Source organism: Amblyraja radiata, chromosome 18, assembly GCF_010909765.2.
Source record: "Amblyraja radiata isolate CabotCenter1 chromosome 18, sAmbRad1.1.pri, whole genome shotgun sequence".
Taxonomy (NCBI): domain Eukaryota; kingdom Metazoa; phylum Chordata; class Chondrichthyes; order Rajiformes; family Rajidae; genus Amblyraja; species Amblyraja radiata.
This window is the reverse complement of record NC_045973.1, coordinates 23,196,528-23,219,811: the sequence shown is the minus strand read 5'-3', so window position 1 is coordinate 23,219,811 and position 23,284 is coordinate 23,196,528. Positions and strand designations below refer to the sequence as shown.

Genomic DNA, 23,284 nt, shown 5'->3' with positions numbered 1-23,284 from the left:
TTAGAATTAATTGCCAGTCAATCTTGGCCAATTCACGTCTCATACCCTCAAAGTTACCTTTCTTTAAGTTCAGAACCATTGTTTCTGAATTAACAATGTCACTCTCCATCCTAATGAAGAACTCAACCATATTATGGTCACTCTTGCCCAAGGGGGCACGTACAACAAGACTGCTAACTAACCCTTCCTCATTACTCAATACCCAGTCTAAAATAGCCTGCTCTCTCGTTGGTTCCTCTACATGTTGATTTAGATAACTATCCCGCATACATTCCAAAAAATCCTCTTGCTCAGCACCCCTGCCAATTTGATTCGCCCAATCTATATGTAGATTGAAGTCACCCATTATAACGGTTTTGCCTTTGTCGCACGCATTTCTAATTTCCTGTTTGATACCATCTCCAACTTCACTACTACTGTTAGGTGTCCTGTACACAACACCCACCAGCGTTTTCTGCCCCTTAGTGTTTCGCAGCTCTACCCATACCGATTCCACATCCTGCAAACTAATGTCCTTCCTTTCCATTGCGTTAATCTCCTCTCTAATCAGCAACGCTACCCCACCTCCTTTTCCTTTCTCTCTATCCCTCCTGAATATTGAATATCCCTGGATGTTCAGCTCCCAGCCTTGGTCACCCTGGAGCCATGTCTCCGTGATCCCAACTATATCATAGTCATTAATAGCTATCTGCACATTCAACTCATCCACCTTATTACGAATGCTCCTTGCATTGAGACACAAAGCCTTCAGGCTTGTTTTTACAACACTCTTACCCCTTATACAATTTTGTTGAAAAGTGGCCCTTTTTGATTTTTGCCCTGGATTTTCCGGCCTGCCACTTTTACTTTTCACCTTGCTACCTATTGCTTCTACCCTCATTTTACACCCCTCTGTCTCTACGCTCACACATTTAAGAAACCCTTTCCCTTTAACTCCATCCTCCACTAGCCCATTCAACACCCCTCCCCCCTTATTCAGTTTAAAACCTCTCGTGTAGCAGTGGCAAACCTGCCTGCCAGAATGCTGGTCCCACACCTGTTAAGATGCAATCCGTCCCTTTTGTACAGTTCCCCCTTACCCCAAAACAGATCCCAGTGATCTAAGAATCTAAATCCCTGCCCCGTGCACCAGTTCCTCAGCCACACGTTCAGGTCCCGTATCTCCCTGTTCCTGCTCTCGCCAGCACGAGGAACTGGAAGCAAACCGGAGATAACAACCCTGGAGGTCCTGCTTTTCAGCATTTTTCCGAGCTCTCTAAAGTCACGCTGCAGAATATTCATCCCCTTCTTTCCGACATCGTTTGTGCCGACATGCACTACCACTTCCGGATGTTCACCTTCGCCCTTGAGGATTTTCTGCACTCTGTCCGTGACATCCTGGATCCTGGCACCAGGAAGGCAGCACACCATCCTCGCATCCCGTCTGTTGCCGCAGAAACCCCTGTCCGTACCTCTCACAATGGAGTCTCCTACTACAATGGCGTTGCCTGCCTTAGGCCTTTTTGGTTTTGGCTCAACAGCCCTATTCGCATCACAAGCCAGTCCGCCGCCCAGTGTAAACACCTCTTCTGTCCCGACAGCTTCTAAGTGGGTGAACCTGTTCACAAGAGGTACAACACCCGGGGACGTTGGCATTCCATGCTTCCCTCCCGTTCTCACTGTCTCCCACCTTCTCTCTTCCAGTACCTTAGGTGTAACAATCGGACTGTAGGACTTGTCGAGGAACGACTCCGTTTCTCGGACGAACCGGAGGTCATCCACTTGCTTCTCCAGTTCCCCAACACGGCCCTTCAGGAGCTCTACCTGGATGCACTTTTCGCATTTGTAGCAGCCAGAGGCACCAGCGGTGTCCTTGACCTCCCACATACTGCAAGCATCACACTGAATCAGCTTGCCTGACATCTCCTTCTTTCGTCTCTCCCTCTGCAGTGTTTTGCGTAGTCTCCTCTCCTCAGCCTCCTCTCCGAAGACTCTCGAGCCAAAGACTCACACTTTTCTCACAGGGCACTTCCCTCACAAGGCCGCTCATTCACTGCCGCCACAAGACTGTGATGAACCATCATCTTGAATTGTTGAGTTCTTGGGGAGATTTTTCCAAAATGTACAACTTAGACCATGTGATGTGACCACCTGACCTGCAGTCACTATCCCCATTGTTATTGCCTTTGTTCTGTTTGGCTGTTATTCTATTTGTCCCAGCTTACTAACATTCTTCAGGAATTCTCATGCTCTGTTCAACTCCTTGCAACTAGTCACCTATGATGTCAGCTGCAGAAAGGCATGGGGATCGGAGGAATACTGTAGAGGCTGCAGCTGAAGATCCATAGTGGAGTTCAACATCCCTGGGTTCTTGGAACCAATCAATGCTTGTTTCAGAGTTTAATAAATGCCAGGATCCAGAGCAGCGCTCAAGGATTAGATACACAGACTGTGTCAGACCTTCTCTGACCTTTTGGGTCCATTCTTATCCATGTTCAGTTTTAAACCTTGGTGTCCTACACTGGTGGGCATAGGTCTGTCACTGTATAACACTGCGGTACAGTACAGATGGGCATAGATGTATTACTGTGTAACACTGGGGTACAGCATTGATGGACACATGTCTGTCAATGTATAACACTGGGATAGATTACTGTTTGGTTCAGTGCTGTCAGTGTATAACACAGGTTTAATGTACTTTATTGTCACGTGTACCGAGATATGGTGAAAAGCTTTTTTTAATGTGCTAAGCAGTTTAAAAAAAAAAGTATACATGAATACAATCAAGCTGTCCACAGTGCACTGATAAAGGATAAAGAGTACAACATTTAGTGCACGATAAAGTTTGATTAAAGTTAGTTCAAATGTCTCTAATGAGAAGGATGAGAGGTCAGGCCAGCACTTTAGCTGATGAGAGGACAGTTCAGTTGCCTGATAACAGCTGGGTAGAAACTGTCCTTGAGTTTGGAGGTATGCATTTTCAATCTTCTATATCTCTTGCCTGATGGGAGGGGAGAGTAGTGGGTGTGACTGGAGTGAAACTGCTCCTTGATTGTGCTGGCAGCCTTGCCAAGGCAGCATGAAGTGCAGATGGAATCAATGGAAGGAAGATTGGATTGCGTGATGGACTGGGCCATGTCCACAACTTGTCCACAACCACAGCATGTAGGTGCAGAGGTAGAGTTGCTGCCTTACAGCACCAGAGACCTGGGTTCGATCCTGACTACAGGTGTTGCCTGTATGAAATTTGTACGTTCTCCCCAGGACCTGCATGGGTTTTCTCCGGAAGCTCCGGTTTCCCCCACACTCCAAAGATGTACAGGTTTGTAGGCTAATTGGCTTTGATTTAAAAAACGTTTTAATTGTCCCTAGATGGTGTAAGATGGTGTTAGTGTACGGGAGTCAGCATGGATTCGGTGGGCCGAAGGGCCTGTTTCAGCGCTGTATCTCTAAACTAAAACTAAACTAAACTCTGCAATTTCTTGCGGCCTTGGATGGAGCTGTTTCAAAACCAGGATGTGATGTATTCTGATAACATGCTTTCCACAGCGCCTCTGTGGAGGTTGGGTGAGGATTGTTGGGGACATGCCGAACTTTCTAAACCTTCTAAGGAAGTTAAGGTGCTGTTGTGTTTTCTTGGCCGTAGTTTTGATGTGGTTGGTCCAGGACAAATTGCCGGTGATATTTTGACCTAGGAACTTGAAGCTATTGACCATCCCTACTTCAGCACCCTCAATGGTTCAATGGTACCTTATTTGTCACATTTCTGAGGTACAGTGAAATTCACTGTTGTATACAGTTCAGTACACTATCACTATACTTAAGCACATGGATACATCTTAGACAAACATCTCAGATACAGTACAAGTGTATAGTAGTAGTACCCTGAGACAGTATACAGAGTCGCCTGATTTGGCACCATTCTCAAGTTCCAATTGTTATAGGTGTAGAGTTCTTAAGCTGAGAATGTAAGCCCGTTGTCATAATGGTGTTGCAGAGTCGGCCTGGCCATGCATGGCAGTTGGTGTCCTTCACCTCTGCTCCACCATTGCTGCAGGCCACGTCCGGACCATTTACTAGGCCTCTTGGAGTGACATCCGGTCCAGCCGAGCCCCAGGCTGCTCCAGGGCCTCCAGCGGCCCACTCCACTGTCAAGGCACTGCAGCTGATCTCCTTCAGTCCTTCTCCCTCCTCTCAGGTCCACAGGGTGAGCAGGGGCCCGGCCTGGTGACTTCCCTCTATGGAGACGTGCGATTCCTCTGTCGATCTCAGGGACTCGGGGAATCGTGACGCCTTTCCCTTGCCCACCTGGCAATATCTGGCCGTCACAAGGCCGACCTCCTCTCCATCTCCCCCGCCCGATCGTCTGTCACGCGGGTGGGTGGGCTTCCCCTTGCGGAAGCCACGATCGGCCGGCCCTCCGCTGCTTTAGACCATCCTCAGTTCGCGCCCAAGGAGGGGAGGGGGGAGGAGAGAGGAGGGGGGTGAGAGAGGAGGGGGGTGAGAGAGGAGGGGTGGGAGAGAGGGAGGGGAGGGGGAGGAGAGGGCAGGGGGAGTGGGGGGAGAGCGGAGGAGGGGGAAGGTGGGGAGAGGAGGAGGGAAGCCGGGCAGGCGAGCAGGCTGCGAGGGAGCGGGCTGCTGGGCCCACGGCAAGCGAGCTGCTGGGCCCACAGCGAGCGGGCTGCTGGGCCCATGGCGGGCGGGCAGCTGGGCCCATGGCGAGCGGACGGCGGAGACTCGAGGGAGGCCGCGGGCTGGCGCGATCTTAGGATGGTCAAAAGCAGCGGAGGGACGGCCAATCGTGGCTACCACAAGAGGAAGCCCACCCACTCGCGTGACAGACGATCGGGCAGTGGAGACAGAGAGGAGGTCGTCCCCCGTGACGGCCAGAGATCGCCAGGTGGGATCGGGATCACCAGCGTGGAAAAGGCGCCACGATTCCTTGATTCCCTGTGATCAACGGAGGAATCGCAGGTCTCCACAGACGGCCTCTCCCAGAGTGAGTAATGGCCGCCACGGTAACCTTCCCATCACGCTACCACGCACCATCACCCGCGTGGTGATAACGACCGCCGCCACCATGTTCTAGAACTTCAAGGAGCCCAGCGGAGCGCACAGCACGACCTGAGCAGCAGTTTAAAAGCGCTAAGTGACGAATTTAAAGAAGTAAAAGTTAAGAAGCCAAGAAGTACAGAAGACAGAACAGGGGCGACGTCACTCACAGCGCGAGCAGAGGCAGGCAGCCAGATCCATTGTGACGTCATCAGCAAGACCATCTCGTTTATTTTCTAAGTTATTTGAGATTTGTGAACAGTTTCATAAATAACTCGCGAAATAATGCATGCAATTTTCAGATAAGGCGATTTTTGACCATGGCGTAAATCTCTATCGGAATATGTAAAAATTTCACTGTTGGCGTGTCGTGTTTTCGAGGAGATGTGAAACGCACATGAACATCTCATACACACACACACACAAATACACACACATCCAAGATCAGAGTTTTATAAGTATACTAGACCAAGTAGGACCCGTTGGGTCCCATCCCCTCAACACACTGTTGCGGGGGGACGGCGGGTCAGTGGGGCGGCCTGCAACGTCACACACACACTAACCACCCCTCACACACACACACATTAACCACCCCCCACACACATTCACTCCTTTTACCCCATCCCCGCCCTATCCACTCATGCATAGCCCCCAACTCACAGGCATGTCTGGAGAGGAAGAGGGAAGGGGGTAGAGAGAGAGGGGGTAGAGACACAGAAGGGCGGAGAGAGAGAGAGAGGGGGGGCACAGAGAGAGGGGGGCACAGAGAGAGAGAGAGAGAGAGGCAGAGAGAGAGGGATGAGAGGCAGAGAGAGAGGGGGGGCAGAGAGAGAGAGGGTGGGGCACAGAGAGAGAGAGAGAGAGAGAGAGAGGAGCAGAGAGAGAGAGAGGGGCATAGCGAGAGAGGCAGAGTGAGAGAGGCAGAGAGAGAGGCAGAGAGTGACAGAGGGGGGAAAAGAGAGAGAGAAGGGGCAGAGAGAGGGGCAGAGAGAGAGAGGGGGCATAGAGAGAGAGACAGGCAGAGAGAGAGAGACAGGCAGCGAGAGAGAGAGGGGCAGAGAGAAAGAAGGGGGAGAGAAAGGGGGAGGAAGAGGTGGGGGAAGAAGAGGGGGAGGGCAAGGGGAAGGAAAGAGGGGGGATAAGGGAGGAAGAGGGGGGGAGGGGAAGGAGGGGGTGAAGAGGGGGGAAGGAGGGGGAGAAGGGGGAGAGGAAGGGGGAGAGAGAGAGGAGAGGGGGGGGTTATCTGAGTTTTCAAATCAACAGCAAATTTTTTTGAAAGCGGTCAAAAATCTGTCAAAATTCGCCGAGTAAATAACCGCAAACTTTTAAAATTGTAAAGAAATTAGTACCGATGTCCCTTGTCCATTTTCCCAGTTACATCCTCAAAAAATTCCAGAAGATTAGTCAAGCATGACTTCCCCTTCGTAAATCCATGCTGACTCGGACCGATCCTGCTGCTGCTTTCCAAATGCGCCGTTATCACATCTTTTATAATTGACTCCAGCATCTTCCCCACCACCAATGTCAGACTAACTGGTCTATAATTCCCTGTTCTCTCTTTCTCGCCTTTCTTAAAAGATGGGATAACATTAAATACCCTCCAATCCACAGGAACTGATCCTGAATCTATAAAACATTGGAAAATGATCAGTAATGCGTCCACTTCCTTAAGTGCCCTGTGATATAGGCCATCAGGCCTTGGGGATTTATCAGCCTTCAGTCCCATCAGTCTACCCAACACCATTTCCTGCCTAATGTGAATGTGTCATTATATGTAATAGAATCAATATAGTAATTTGCCTACATTGTCTTTCCTTTCTGCCATATTTGTCATTATACTTCTCAAATTGAATTCCATCTTCCATCTGTCTGTCCATTCTGTCATCCTCACTCTAACCTCTGGAGTCCGTTAGTCTCCTCCTCACTATTTACCACACCACCACTTTTGGTGTCATCTGTACATTTTGATTTTTTACCAAGCACATCCATTTACATGTATCAAAGAAAAGTCACTGGCTTGTGCACAGCCTACTATTTATTCTCCATCATAACAAATAGATTTATTCTGACCTTCTAATTCCTTGAGCTGATTTATACTGCTATAATAAACCTCTTTACTACAATTCGATTTATTTTTTCTTACCAGCTATTTTTATGTGAGACTTTATGAATGCCTTATGAAAATCCACATTGATGATATCTGCTCAATTCGCCTTTTCAAACCTTTCCATAATCACATTAAAACAAAAATCTGGTTATTCAAACATGACTTGCCTTTAACACATCAGTGCTGTGTCACTGTTATTAATTAAACATTCTCCAATTGCCTACTAAATTTTTTTTTGTGGTTGTGATTTGTAAAAGTTTCCCCACCATGGAGGTTGGCAGGACCAACCCCTCCCCCAACCATAGTCCCACTACCATCATCTTTTAAATATGTGTCACATTTCCCAGTATTTAATATAAGGAAATGTGTGCACAACCAATACTGGATCTTGTGCAAGCAGTCTGATAACTCAGAGATCAAATAAGTTGGTAAAAGGGGTCATGAGCAATGGATGGTTTTATTTTGCTGTAGGTATTAAGTTTCTGCCAGTATTTTCCTCCACAACAAAAATTGCAGAAATACTCGAGGGTGAGCATTATATGTTTCAAGCAGATGGAACTCCCACACTGCAACATGTCCAGCAAACTTTTGAGTTTGTGAGATCTAGAAAATGAACCAAGTGGAAGTGGAGATGGACTTAATGGATGAACATGTGGTCTTTCCTTTTACAGGGATGATAATTTCTCTCCAGCTCCTTCGGGGTGATATGGATCACATTCGCAGAGAGAATCCTATCATCTTTAATCGGGGAGTGGCCATCACCCGCAAACTGGGCTTCCCTGATGTCATCATGCCAGGTAGGCTTTGACCTGTAGTCATTGTGGGAACTGAATCCTTTCCTTTAAAATAAATTATTAGGAATAAAATTGCACATGAACTTCATACCGACAATTAGTGTAACGATGTCTGCTACGTGCCTGCAAATTACAAACATGCACCAAATCACAAATAAATGTCCATGTAAAGGCATATTTTCATATGTTTTGATTGCTATGGAATGAGCTGGGAAGGCATCCCTGGTGGTAAGATTTGGAGTAATATAAAATGAGCAGAGAAATGTAGTTTAGTTGTCATGCGTACCGAGACACAGTGAAAAGCTTTTTGGCGCGTGCTAACCAGTTAATGAAAAGACTGTACATTGTTTCAATCAAGCATCCCAGTGTACTGGTGGTGGCCCGTTGGTAACGACGATGGCGGGTTGTGCAGTCTCAATTCTGATGAGTTTTGACATGGCTCACGAGTCCAATTCGTGAACCGCACACTTGAGAGCAGTGGGGGCAGATGAAGGACTTCGCTGGCGGGTTCTGGGCGGCAGCCTTCCTCCTCTCCCTGGCTTTGGTAAGTCACTCTAGGCGGCGCTCCTCGAAGCTGCTGGCTGCTGTTCGCACTGCTGCGCGCCAGCGTGTTCTGTCGTTGGCACAGGCTTCCAGTTGCTTGGGCGCAAGACCACCATATTGGAGATGATCCTTGACGCAATCTTTGTACTGTTTCCTGGGACGCCCACGGTTCCTTTGTCCCTGGGAGAGCACGCCGTAGAAGACCAGTCGAGGCATGCGGGTTACATCCATCCTGATGACGTGCCCAATGCTTGTGAAGCTGGATCTGTCCAATACTTCTAGGTTGGGCACTTTGTCCTGCCAGCGAACCCCATGATGGACCATAACGAGCGCTTATGGAAGTTGACGGATGTGATTCCTATACAAGGTCCATGTTTCACAGCCATAGAGCAGGCTGGAAAGCACAACTGCTTTGTAGACTTTGAGTTTAGTTGACAGCTTGATGTTGTGGTGGTTCAACACTCGTGTACGCAGTCGTCCAAGTGCTTGACAGGCTTTGCTGATTGTCGTTGAGATTTCCTTGTCCAGGGAGCCATCAGATGATATTACACTTCCCAAGTATTTGAAGGAGTCAACGGCGTTCAGCTGTGTGCTGTCAATATGTACACTTGGGGGCGGTGCTGCAGAGCCTGGAGCTGGCAGGTGGATGACTTCCGTTTTGCTGAGGCTGATTGTGAGACCAAAAGCCCGTGCTGCTTCGGCAAATTTGATCAAATGAACTGGAGGTCAGACACCTCGTGAGCCATGAGGGCGCAGTCATCCGCAAGAAGGGCTTCGAGAATGAGCCGTTCGTGCGTCTTGGTTTTGGCGTTCAGTCGTCGAAGGTCAAAGAGAGATCCGTCCAGACGGTACTTCAGGTACACGCCACGGTCGAGGTCCTGGAGTACGTGACTCAGGACGCAGCCGAAGATGAGATTGAAGAATACAGGGGTCAGAACGCAACCTGGCTTGACTCCATTGGAAATGTCGAAAGGTGCAGAGGTTTTGCCGTTGACCAGAATGGTTCCTGTCATGCCATCATGGACGAGGCGGATGAACTGGATGAACTTTCTTGGGCAGCTGAGCTTGTGAAGTATCAACCACAGAGCCTCCCGGTTGACTGTGTCAAAGGCCTTTGTCAAGTCGATGAAGACTGCGTAGTCCATCTTCTGCTCAATGCATTTTTCCTGTATCTGTGTCACCATGAAGATCATATCAGCAGTGCGGCGACCAGGTCTGAAACCACACTGAGACTCTGGCAAGCTTGCTTCCACGACCTTATTGATTAGGCAGTTGAGGATGACACGGGTCAGTATCTTTCCAGCGACGGACAACAAGGAGGTGCCTCGGTAACTGCCACAGTCAGCTTTTCTACCTTTGTTTTTGAACAAGGAGACAACAGTGGTGTCCCTGAATTCATCAGGCATATTTTCTGTCTCCCAGATACTGGACAAGATGTTATGGAAGGTGTCTAGTGTCCCAGGACCTGCTGCCTTCTAGAGTTCAATAGGGATTCCATTCATGCCTGATGCCTTGCCTGTGCTGGTTTGACTGATGGCCTTCTTAATCTCTTCCAAAGTAGGTCAAGGTCGTCAAGTGTTGGCTTTTGTGGGATCCGGTCAAGAGCGACTGGGTCAACGGCAGAGGGTCTATTGAGGAGGTTGGCGAAGTGATCTCTCCATATCTGAGATGCTGCTTTTATCCTTGAGCAGGGTTTTGCCGTCAGCTGCAAGGAGGGGGGAGGTCAGCTTGGGTGGACCATACACAGCCTTGATCAAGCTGAAAAACTGCTTAGAGTTGTTCGTGTCTGTGTAACTTTCCATGAAGGATGAGCATGTTCCACAGATTGAACTGGACTACATGGTACCAGTTGCAAGACTATGCCTTGACCTGACAGAGTACAGATACAGGATAACGGCGATAACATTTAATGCAAGTTAAGGTCCAATAAAGTCTGATTAAAGATGGTTCAAACATCTCCAATAATATAGATGGGACATCAGGATCCCACTCTAGCTGATGAGGGGATGGTTCAGTTGCTTGATAATAACTGGTAAGAAACTGTCCCTGAATCTGGAGGTAAACGTTTTCAAAATTCTGTACCTCTTCCCTAATGGGAGAGGGAATAACAGGGTGTGACCGGGATGGGACTGTTCCTTGATTATGCTTGTGGCCTCGCCGAGGCAGCGTGAAGTGTAGATGGAGTCCATGAAAGGGAGGTTAGTTTGCATAATGGTCTGAGCTACGTCCACAACTCTCTGCAATTTCTTTCGGTCTTCGATGGAGCTGTTCTTAAACCATGCTGTGAAGCATCCCGTAAAATGCTTTCTACGGCGCATCTGCAGAGGTTGGTGAGGGTTGTTGGGGACATACAATACAATACAATACGGGTTTATTCGTCACATTGCCCATAAAGTGCAAGTGAAATGAATATGTCAGCAGCGATACAATGAGAAAGAACACACAATACACAATAAAAATTTAACACAAACATCCACCACAGCATTCATCACTGAGGTGGAAGGCACAAAAATTGGCCAGTCCTCCTCCATTTCCCCCCGTGGTCGGGACCAGAGTCCAGAGCCAGTCCATAGTCGGCTCTTCCCCACCGGAGACCGCGGCTTCAGGATGGTGTAGGCCGCAGGCCGGCGGTCGAAGATTTACAGTCCCATCTGCAGCTAGAAGCACCGCAGACCGCAGGGCCGGCGGTCGAAGCTCCCCTCCAGGGGTGATGGTAAGTTCACGCCGGGCCCGCGGTAGAAGTTGGCCGCGGGCCGGCGGTGGAAGCTTCTTCTTCCCCCGGGTCCCCCACGAGGGATCCCGGGCTGCAGACGTCGCGCCAGCTGGAGCTGTGCAGACCGCGGCTTCAGGCTGCCGGCTGCCGCGGGCCAGCGAAACGGAGCGCTCCCCTCCGGCGAGCCCCAGCGAGGGCTCACCCGCTCCACGCCGAGAGTCCACGCTGCGCCCGCCGCTGAAGCCCCGGGCACGTCTCCGGGAAAGTCCGCCCGATCCTCGTTGTTAGGCCACGGGGGAGGCGACCTGGAAAAAGTCGCCTCTCCATGGAGGAGGCAACCGAAGCGGTTTCCCCCTCACCCCCACACAAAACACACAAAGAAACACAAAATGCTTGACTTCCTAAATCATGCATATAAGTATCATTTGCAAAAAGGGAGTGTTATAAATATTCAGTTCAGTGGGATTTCTCTGTGATGTGAGAAGCAAAGTTCATGGTTCAGGTTGGTGACTTGATCCATTGTTCTATTCCAATTTTGTATTCATGGAGTTAATCCTTTCTAAGATGCAAGTTCCCTAACCTGCTGAGTATTTTCAGCATTTTGTTTATATTGCATTTATTACTGCCATTTCTTGTCCACTAACCATAAGGATCTGTTGTGCAGTGGCTGCCAAGTATTGAGTGTGTTAAATGGGGCAAGCCAGTGACATACCTTGATACATTATGTATTGCTAGTGCACTATAATTTATCTGGTTATTTTGAGTGTCCATGAGAAAGTATCTTGATATTGGACATGTTTTTTGACCAGTTTTTAGCCGCTGTCAAATTTAATGTTTCTTTTCGTAAGAGATATGTCAGGTTATAGCATCATATCGATGTCATGTGTATCAGTTGACATGTTGGACTTTCTGCATTTTTGTTCCTATTTTTTTTAATCCTTTTTCAGTTGCATCTTCTCATAAAATAAACTTTTAATAGTTTTATTGGCTGTGAAATTAGGCTCTGTTGTACTTGCTTTTTTGGTGCTATAAGGCGCTGATTTGATCCAAATCCGAGCGAGGATGATGTCAGACTTGTAGGGGAACCCTCTCATGCTTTCCATGCACCTAAAAGCCTTAATTGATTGATTGATTGATACTTTATTATCACATGTATCATGTCACAGTGAAATTATTTTTTGCATACCATGCACAAAGTATGCAAAGAGTCACACTTTCTATAGGCATCAACACATTTTTTTTGTACTCGGTGGCCCCACCACGCCGTGTCCCTCTTTGTTCTCTTGGCAGCGCCCCCATGCCGTGTCCCTCTTTGTTCTCAATGGCGAGTCCTCGACCAACCTCCGGCATCCACCGCGGGTCTTCCAAACCACGGCACCCACCGTGGGCCTATCTGACCTCCAGCACTCACCGTGAGCCCGTCCAACCTCCATCACCCACCGTGGGCCCATCCACCCTCCGGCACCCACCGTGGGCCCGTCCAACCTCCATCACCCACCGTGGGCCCGTCCAAACTCCGGCACTCACCGTGGGCCTGTCCAACCTCCGGCTGCTAATGCGGGCCCATCAAACCTCTGGCGCCCACCGTGGGCCAGACCAACCTCCGGCACCCACCGCGGGTCCATCCTTGGCCGCCTTATTCTTGCTGTTGCAGAGACTGTAGGTTTGGCAAGTGCAGTCAGAGGTTATGTTCATTTACCAACTGTGAACAATGATGCACCAGCCACCTGCAACATGCAGAAGATTAAAATACAGATACAGTGATAATCTTACATGAGGTCTCAAGCAATTCATTATTCTCATTGACAATAGGAGAAGGGCAGCTCACAGCCGTTCTGTATGCTCCATGCTCCTTTAGATGCTTGCCCTTTACCCAGAATTTGACCTAACTCCTGTCTGAATTAAGTTCCATCTGCTGCTGTCTTGCCTAAATTTCCAGGTGATCTATGTACCACTGTATTCTTTGCTATTTATGAAACAACCAATTTTTGTATCATCTCAAACTTATTAATCATGTAACCTACTTGTTCATCCTTGTAATTTACAAACAATGAAGGTCTCAATATTAATCCCGGCAGTACAGCACTTGTTCCAGATTTCAAGTTATAAAAACACCCATCCACCTTGCTGATTTGTAGTCCTTATAATAACATTGGCCTCACACCATCTCAGTTATATAGAGTTTATTAAGAATATGCAATACAAGTTCTCACATGCTGCCTCATTTTCGTTGATGTATTCGGCCATGCCAGGCCAGTAAGACATGCTTTTCGCCCGTGAAACAGTGTCTTCAGCACCTGGGTGTCCTGCATGGACAGCGTCAAAATACCGGTGATGCAGCGAAACAGGAACCACAGCCTTGTGTCCTTTTAAACCAATGCCGTCTTGTAGCACTAATTCGTCCCGAACAGGGAAGAAAGTTCGGACTGGCAATGGAACGTTGTAGTGCTTGTCTGGCCAGCCGCGCTTAATGACAGAAGTTAGCGACCATAGGGTCTTGTCAGTGGCAGTGTGGGCAACTAAGTCCTCCATCCAAGATGAAGGGATGAAGGACATCACGATAAAGTCATCATCCTGCGAGGGTAGATCCTCGCAGGTTTTCCGAGGTGCACGTGAAAGAGTGTCTGCCAGGTGCATATCCTTTCCACGTTTGTAGGTCAGGACGATGTCATATTTTTGAAGTTGTAGTAACATCCGTTGTAGGTGCGCTGGAGAGTTATGAATAGGTTTATTGAAAATGCTGATAAGAGGTTGGTGGTCAGTTTCAATTGTAATAGTGTGACCAAAGATGGAATCGTTGAACTTTTTGCAGGCAAACACAACCACTAACAACTCTTTCTTGATTTGGGCGTATCGTTGTTCTGTGTCAGACATGGTGCACAAGGCAAAGGCGACAGGCTATTGCCATGGCCATCATTCTGAAGGCATGCAGCGCCCAGGCCGTGTTGTGAGGCGTCACATGTAAGTGTAATAGGCAGTCTAGGATCAAAGTATGCTAGAGTAGGGGTGGCCGACATCTGCCATTTTAGAGTGTCAAATGCTGTCTGTTGTTGCTCATGCCAGGTCCAAGCAGAGTATTTGTGTGTGAGATGGCGCAATGGGGCTGATATTTCGCTGAAATTTGGAATGAATTTGCTCAAATAGTTCGCCATGCCAAGGAACCTCTGCAAGCTGGGCACATCCGTGGGTGCTGGAAGTTCATTAATAGCACTGGTTTTCGCTGGATCAGTTTTCAGGCCGTCCTTGGTAAATATATGGCCTGGATATTTACCTCATTCACTCTGAATCTACATTTTTTGGGATTGAGTTTGAGATGGATGGCCTCGTCATGCTTCAATAATTTTGTCAGATTGGCATCATGTTCCTCGATCGTTTTTCCAGCAATAAGGATATCATCCACTACGATGGAGCATAGATATCCGGCAAACAATTGCTCCATGGATTGTTGAAATACTTCACTGGCAGAACTTATACCAAATGGCATCCTCAAAAATGATAAAGTCCAAACGGAGTACTGAAAGTTGTCAGCTTGGAGGATTTATGTTCCAGCGGAATCTGCCAGAATGAACTCTTGGCATCTAGCACTGTGAACACAGTTGCATCGGTCATCTGCGCCGCAAGCTCGTCCACCGAACGCATTGGATAACGTGGTCTCTTAATTGCTGTATTTAAGTCCTTGGGGTTAATACAAATCCGTATCTCATCTTTATTCTTCTTAGTAGTGACAACCATTGAGGAGACCCAGTCTGAGGGTTCAGTTACGGGAGTAATCACACCAAGAGCCACCATTCTGTTAAGTTCACTTTGTACACAATCCCGCATAGTATGGGGTATCCTGTGAGCCGGACAAACAACTGGGATTGCCTCAGGGTCAATAGTAATCATGTATCTCACAGGCAACCTGCCCAGCTAGTCGTCAAACAAACCCTTGTATTGTGTTAAAATGTGATGTATAAAATCACAGCCTATAGTCAGAGGACAGACTGAAGGGCTGAAGGAAATCAAACCCCTGTCATGGTATGCATCGGCACCCAGTATCGATGGTACATTCCTGCGTACCACGTAGAAATCCAGGATGTGGGCACGCGTGTTGAGACGGCAACGTAACTTTACTTGGTTGATAGGGTGTAGTGGTGCACCATTAAAGGAGATAAGTGATGCAATCGTCTGTGTTGGAGTTTCTGTATTTTGCAGCTGTTGGAAGACAGCCAGCGAAATTGTGTTGCACCTAGCCCCACTATCAACTTTAAGATAAAGAGTTTTGCTGTTAAAGAGCAGTCCGACCTTGGGATTGAGTTTGGACGCTGAACCAGCTAAAGCATGCACATTAATCGCGGTGCTGTCACCATCTGTTTGTGTGAACTCAGAGCTTGGATATTCATCCTGGTTTAACGAGTTGACAGACTGTCTCGTTTGAAATCTGTTGTTTCGTGACCTGCAGCATTTCGCAAAATGATTTATTTTATTGCAAAACCTGCAGAGTTTTCCATATGCAGAGCACCGGTTGCGAACTGCAGTGTGTGAACCGCCACAATTAAAGCAATTAGTAATCCATCTTGGGCTGTTAACAGGCCCCTGGAATGGGCGAGCAGTAATTTGATTAGACACACTGGCTGCATTGACTTCACGAGCAGCAGAGGATGTTAAAGTTTTAATGTGGGCATTGGTTAACTCAGCTATATGACAGTGGTTTTTGACAGCTTCTAAGGTCAGGCCAACTTCACGTAACAATTCATCACGTAGTTTATCATTCAATATGCCATGTATTAAGCACTCTTATCAAGCTATCTTGAATTTCTCTAAAATCGCATCGACTAGCGACATGCTTCAGTGCACTGACATGTAGCTCGACCGGTTCTCCTTGTTTTTGACACAGTGAGAAAAATCTATGTCGTTCAAAGCTCACATTAATTTGTTACTCACATAGTTGTCGGAATTTACATAGGAGGCATTCAGGATTACGGTCAGACTCTGCTGGAATCTGTACACCATTAGCGTCGACTCCAGCCGGTGCATAGTGAAATCTTCTGGCACATCGAGCAGCTTCAGTGTTAATGAGGATTGAAGCACGGAGCAGGAGTAGCAGCTGGATACGCTGCATCAATGTAGATTGAGAAATCTTCCTCGAATACACGCCATCGCTCTGCAAGGTCTGCATCAAACCCAATACCTTCCTGAGAGCAGCAGCCATAACCACAGTAAAAAAAATAAACCAAGATAAAAACAACATAATCAATTATACACTGAATAAGTGTATGTTAGTGAGAGAACACTGGGGGCGCTTTTGTCTTCCTATTTATATTTAGCCTCCTTGTCACCAGACTCACCCAATACTTGCATGTGTCTCAAACTCTTGCAGTACAAGAATGTTTTTGTTTTGGAGAGGATAAAGAATGCTAATGAGGCTATTATTCAAATCAAAATGCTTCTTATCACAAACTGGATATCTCGCCAGAACTTGCACCACATTTTAAGAAAGAAGCTGGTGCATGCACTTTTATATCCTTGGAATGTACCAAATTGCCTCGCAATCAATGAATATGTTTTGCAGTTGTTTGCAGGAACCAATTTATGTCTTACAAGGTCCATGAAGTAAATGGGATGTTTTCTATCTGCAGCAGTGAATACTCACTTGGCAATTGGAAAATATTCTGCCATAGCAGACTCAAGAATAAGACGGTACATGAGCAGTGGTGTACGTTTAAGGATCTACTGTATAACCTTCAAGAAAAATTTATTCCTATGAAGAAAAAAAGGGGTAAGGGTAAGAACAGTCAGCCATGGCTCAGTAAAACTATAAAGGATAGTATTCGGCTGAAGGCAAGGGCATATAAGGTAGCCAGAGATAGTGGGAGGGTAGAGGATTGGGAAGCATTTAAAGGTCAGCAAAAAATAACTAAGAGATTAATTAAGACGGGGAAAATAGACTATGAAAGGAATTTAGCGAACAACATAAAAACTAATAGTAAGAGTTTTTATAGCTATATAAAAAGAAAAAGGGTGGCTAAGGTGAACGTTGGTCCATTGGAGGGTGAGACTGGAGAGTTGTTGGTGGGGAACATGGAAATGGCAAAGGCATTAAACGAGTATTTTGTATCAGTCTTCACCATAGAAGACACAAAAAATATTCCAACGCTGGATAAACAGGGGGCGGTAGGAATGGAGGTAGCTAAATACTATTAAGATCACCAAGGAGGTGGTATTAGGGAAATTAATGAGACTGAAGGAGGATAAATCCCCTGGGCCTGATGGATTACATCCAAGGGTCTTGAGGGAGATAGCGGTGGGGATTGTGGATGCATTGGTGATAATTTTCCAAAACTCCCTGGAGGCAGGAACGGTCCCAGTGGATTGGAAAATGGCCAATGTAACACCTATATTTAAAAAAGGAAGTAAACAGAAGGCGGGTAACTATAGACCGGTTAGTCTAACATCGGTGGTGGGTAAAATGTTAGAGACAATTATTAAAGAAACACTAATGGGGCACTTGGATAAACATGACTTCATCGGACAGAACCAGCATGGTTTTGTGAAGGGGAAGTCCTGTTTAACGAATCTGCTCGAATTCTTTGAGGAAGTAACAACCCGGGTGGATAAAGGGGAACCGGTGGATGTGGTATACTTGGACTTCCAAAAGGCTTTTGACAAGGTGCCACATAAGAGACTATTGCTAAAAATAAAAAATTATGGGATTGGGGGTAATATATTAGCATGGGTAGAGGATTGGCTAACAAATAGGAAGCAGAGAGTGGGGATAAATGGTTCATACTCGGGATGGCAACCGGTAACTAGCGGGGTTCCGCAAGGGTCGGTGCTGGGACCCCAGTTGTTCACAATTTATATAAATGATTTGGAGGAGGGAACCAAGTGTAATATATCAAAATTTGCGGACGATACAAAAATGGGAGGAAAAGTAGGGGATGAGGAGGATAGGAAGAGTCTGCAAAAGGATATAGATAAGCTAGGTGAGTGGGCAACAACTTGGCAGATGAAATTTAATACTAATAAATGTGAAGTCATTCACTTTGGGAAAAAAAATGATAGGGCAAGTTATTTTCTAAATGAGGAGGAGCTGCGTTGTAATGCAACGCAAAGGGATCTAGGGGTATTAGTACATGAATCACTAAAAGTTAGTATGCAGGTGCAGCAAGCAATCAGGAAGGCCAATGGAGTTTTGGCCTTTATTGCTAGGGGGATTGAGTATAAAAACACGGAGGTCTTGCTGCAGCTGTACACAGTATTAGTGAGACCACATTTGGAATACTGTGTACAGTTCTGGGGTCCATACTTAAGAAAGGATGTACTAGCCCTGGAGGCAGTGCAGCGAAGGTTTACAAGATTAATTCCTGCAATGAGGGGATTGACATATGAGGAAAGGTTAAGTAAGCTGGAACTCTACTCTTTGGAGTTTAGAAGAATGAGAGGCGATCTCATTGAAACATATAAGATCGTGAGGGGCCTTGATCGGGTGGATGCACCGAGGATGTTCCCAATGATCGGGGAAACTAGAACTAGGGGACATAGTTGCAGAATAAGGGGGGGCTCTTTTAAAACTGAGATGAGGAAGAACTTCTTCACCCAGAGGGTGGTTAATTTATGGAATTCACTGCCCCAGGGAGCAGTGGAAGCAGAAACGTTAAATATATTTAAGTCTAAAATAGATGGTTTTTTAGCTGCCAAGGGGATAAGGGGCTACGGGGAGAGGGCAGGGATATGGACCTAGGTATGGTTAGTATAGTAAGACCTGAGTGATCTCCTGGACAAGTGTCGATCGCCTGGATTGGGGTCGGAGAGGAATTTCCCGGATTTTTTTTCCCGAATTGGAGATCACGAGGTTCTTGGGGTGGAGAGGGGTGATAGCGGTATAAAGGGGAGGGTAGTGTCTTGTGTTCTGTGTCTTGTGTCTACTGTTTGTGGGTAAGTGTGTCTGTTTAGTGTTCAGCCATGAGCGAATGGCGGTGCGGGCTCGACGGACCTGGTGGTCTACTCTCGCACCTACTTTCTATGTTTCTATGTTTCTAATTGCACATAATGCCAAATAGTGAATTGTTTTGTACAATGCAAGAACACTTGCTGCCGAGCTACTGTTTATGGCATTTAGCAACCCCTCTCTTTTTAATGTATCCAACTCCAAGTCATGTTTCATTGGGAATGATATTGCTGAATTGCAATCTACAAGATGAAGAAATCTTGTAAGATTGAATTTTCTTTTTAAAAAAATGGAGAATTGTAATTACCTCACTGCCATAATCAATTTGAGGTTCATCGTGTTCTCCATTAAAGATATGACATCTTATGAAATTGAATTTATTACCATTAAAACTGCCTTGGTTTCTAATTCCAAAATATGGAATTATTTAATTACCATCCATATGCTATTTATCATGCTTCTCAGACTAACCTTAATTAATGTTCAAAATTAATCTGTAATTGTTTGCATTTCATTCATTTTTCCCAAAAGTATTATATGCCTTAGAATGGATAGAAATATACAGAAATGGAGAGAAAAACATGCATTTGAAATTCTTCAATGTTATATCAGTCATTCGGAATAAAGGAGACAATTATTCGTGTCTAGTACGAAAACCCTGAGAAAGATTTTAAGCAGTGTACACCTAGGAATTAAAATAATTCCAAAAAAGGGTACTAATCCTTCACTGACAAGGCATTGGAATGAGATCAATGTGATTATATATTCCTGTTTTGAATGCACATTGCTGCCTTTATAATCCTGTACAGCTCCAAGGGCACAAGATGGCGATGGCCCAACAAAAAAAACTGACTTGAAGAACAGATGATAAATAGAATCAATTACCATGGTCATACCTTGTACAAATACTATCAATACTATCAATTATTACAAATCACTTAAAGTATTTGGAAATCACTTAAACTACTCCATTCAAGATCTCAAACTTGGGTGGCGGTTAATGTTTCTCAGATTGTCTGTCTAAACTGAATACACTTTCTTATGGCAGCTGACTTCCAGCTATAGCAGTTTTGATATTCCAAGTTCCCAATCCCAACCTTATTGTCCTCTGGTGTGGGTTTGTGATCAGCCATTAGATCAGTTCCTGATTGGCTACTTGGGTCATAATTTTCTGTTCTTTATTGTTATGTTGTCTTTCATACAAAAACTGTTATGGGCCTGTCCCACTTAGGTGACTTTTCAGCAGACTGTCGGTGACTGTCAAGTTGCCGGCAGTCGCCTGAAAAACCGGCAATTGGAAGGCGACTGTCGAGTGGAACACACACACGCAAACACATTGCTTCCTTCACCAGCCCGTTATGCAGGCAGGGGACAGGGCAAGCGGGGGAGCGCTGTCTAAAAAATTCACATGGTGCAAAGCCAAGGAGAAACAGACACTCACCGCGATGAACAGGAAGGTTTGCGCTGTAAAAAGACAGGTAAAGCACAGTGTACAGTAAGTCCTTTAAAAGAGGGGGGGGGGGTGAGCGGAGAGAACGGGGGTGAAAGAGTGGAGACAACTTTTAAGAAGCCAGAGATACACGGCTGAGAAGCTCGGCGGACATTTAGCATTACCGGTTGGTTATCCTTGGTTCTGAAAACTACTGCTTACCTTTTTTTTCCCAATGGGCCAATGAAATTCACCGGTCAGCACCGGATGCAACCTACGAGAACCTCCGCGAACCTTTGACCTCCTGGCAACCCATCAGGACCTCCTGGCGACCCACCTACGGCTCGAGAATTCTCGCTACTCTCCATTGCGGCTTCATTCTAGTCGCCGCTAATTTTTCAACATGTTGAAAAATTCATGGCGACCATAATGAAGCCGCGACTAGTTCCCAGAATGCAGGAACTCCTCACGACCATAAAGGCAATTCCTTGACAACAACCCGCGAGCATGTGGCGACTGCACTGTGGGACAGGCCCATTACTTTCTGCAATACCTTATTCATTTTAACCATTTTTATCCAGGGGAATAATGACAAAACACTGCAAAACCTCCATGAATAAATGGGGTGGGGGTAGACTGACTCATGGAAGTCCCTTGCCCATGATCATGCACAATGGAGAAGGGACATCTGGCATGGCTCTAATAACCTCTCCACGTATGCCTAGAACCCAAATCATCTTCTTTCCTTCCACAACCATCTCTAGTTTACTCCTGGTGAAAAAGCTACTTTCTTAACTACTAAACCAGGTTCGCTTCTTAATAAACAGACACCACACAAACTGTTTGGTAGACCAGTTCACAACTTTACTTATTATCGGCCGATGGAAGGGAGGGAGAACTCCAGTCAAGTGACCATTACAGACACTTGACCGTCCTCCGTCCACCTCACTGAACAACAGAATTACATTGCCTTAAATAGAGTTTTTTTGTCCCCTTAGCACATTTCACAGACATTAGTCATGGTCAGAGGTACAGGAAGAGGTTTCCACAGAATGCATCACATCAAAGGCCTTTTGTTTACATAGTACAAGATAACATTGGCCATTTGGTTTACGACATTTTATCTTCACAGAGATCACCCTAGCTCTTTCGCTGCTTCCTCTCTGTCATTTGGTCCTTCATAAACATAGGCCATTTGGTTTATGGCATCTTACTTCAAAGATGTGACTAGCTGTTTCTTTCTCTGTCACTTCCTCACTTGGGAGACAATGTTATAGGATTTATTATCCCACACACCCGCAACCTGAGGCAAGCCTAATTTGAGACTAAATATAAGCTGTAAGCTAGCCCAGAAGCCAATTTAATATCTTCTTATATTTTAACTAAAATTCAGCTTCATCATTCCATCCTTTTATCAAATTTTTGATAACAACTACAGTCCTTGCTGAGTACATACGAAAGACCATAAGCATCTCATCAGACAAATTAATAGTACACTAGTAACACAATCATTTCATAGTGGACAATCGTTCCACAAGTCCCTCCAAACATTTTAAATGGCCACCAACTTCCCCCGGACGTGACACTAAGATACTACCATAGGACAGGAAAAGGATCATTAAAATTGCTCAGCCTTTATTCGGCTTCGCTTGGAATTCCCCGTGTGCTGGTGTAACTGGTTCATGCTTCTCTTGTGTGGCACTGCATTTGCAACATAACAATGCCTGTCACAAATATACTTTCCTAAAAATACACCAGTGCCTTGGTTGTGGCAAAAACAGGTAGATTTAACTGGCCTTTGCAGACCTCTTACTGTCTGTAGTCAGGGTATCTTTGCTGCGCTTGTCATGTTTGACTTCAATCTTGTTTAAAAGGAGGTGTGTACCATCCTTTAAATGTGGGTTAGTCCGCAAGCTTGCCAGTCTGAAGAAAGTTCAGTCCATGTGGGCTGGGCCACCCCAGAATAAAGGGAGCATCAATAGCCCATCGTCCTTGTTTCCACAAACTGTTCACAGTCAATCAAATGTATCCAGCGACGATGATCTTCAATCTTTACAGCAGTTCATGTTGTTAGCAACACTTGGTTGTTCTTTTCAACACAATCTCAATTTCTTCTTGTCCCAGCACCATCATCGTATAGCTTTTATGGCCTTGGTCACTGGTTTCCAGCAAAAACTCCTCCAACCTGGGAATGTAGATCTGGCAAGACATGGGTTAATTGCCGACCATAATTTCCCAGGGCCTGCAGGTGGCTTCCCCCCCCCCACTCTCCAGGGGGTGGACACAGCAGCTTTTCCTGTATCACTCTTGTATCAAGCAGCTCGAATGCCGGTGTAACATCACTCCCTGACGAGCTCAATGCGTTTTACGCACGCTTTGACAGGGAGAATACTGATGTGCCTTCCCGATCCCCCATTCGCTATGATGGCATTTCAGTCTCAGTCACAGAGGCCGATGTCAGGAAATCCTTCAGAGGGGTGAACCCCCGAAAAGCACCTGGTCCTGATGGTATACCCGGTCGTGTTCTAAAAACCTGTGCGGACCAACTGGCGGGAGTTTTTACGGACATTTTCAACCTCTCACTTCTGAGGTCTGAGGTCCCCACCTGCTTTAAAAGGGCATCAATTATACCGGTGCCCAAGAAGAGTAAGGTGACATGCCTCAATGACTATCGACCAGTGGCACTAACGCCGGTGGTGATGAAGTGCTTTGAGAGGTTGATCATGGAGCAAATCAA

The 23,284-nt window shown here is 46.3% G+C and overlaps 1 protein-coding gene across 5 annotated transcripts in view; it reads left to right on the top strand.

Annotated features, from left to right (window-relative positions):
* Positions 1-23,284, top strand: part of dock3 (dedicator of cytokinesis 3) — a 366,678-nt gene that overhangs the window by 159,427 nt on the left and 183,967 nt on the right. For all 5 annotated transcript variants that reach the window (XR_004414644.1, XM_033036842.1, XM_033036845.1 and 2 more), the window contains exon 14: positions 7,810-7,935. Coding sequence is in view for 4 of the 5 variants with exons in the window: in XM_033036842.1 (XP_032892733.1) it covers positions 7,810-7,935 (126 nt within the window). In the remaining variant the exon portion in view is untranslated. The remainder of the gene's footprint in view (positions 1-7,809; positions 7,936-23,284) is intronic.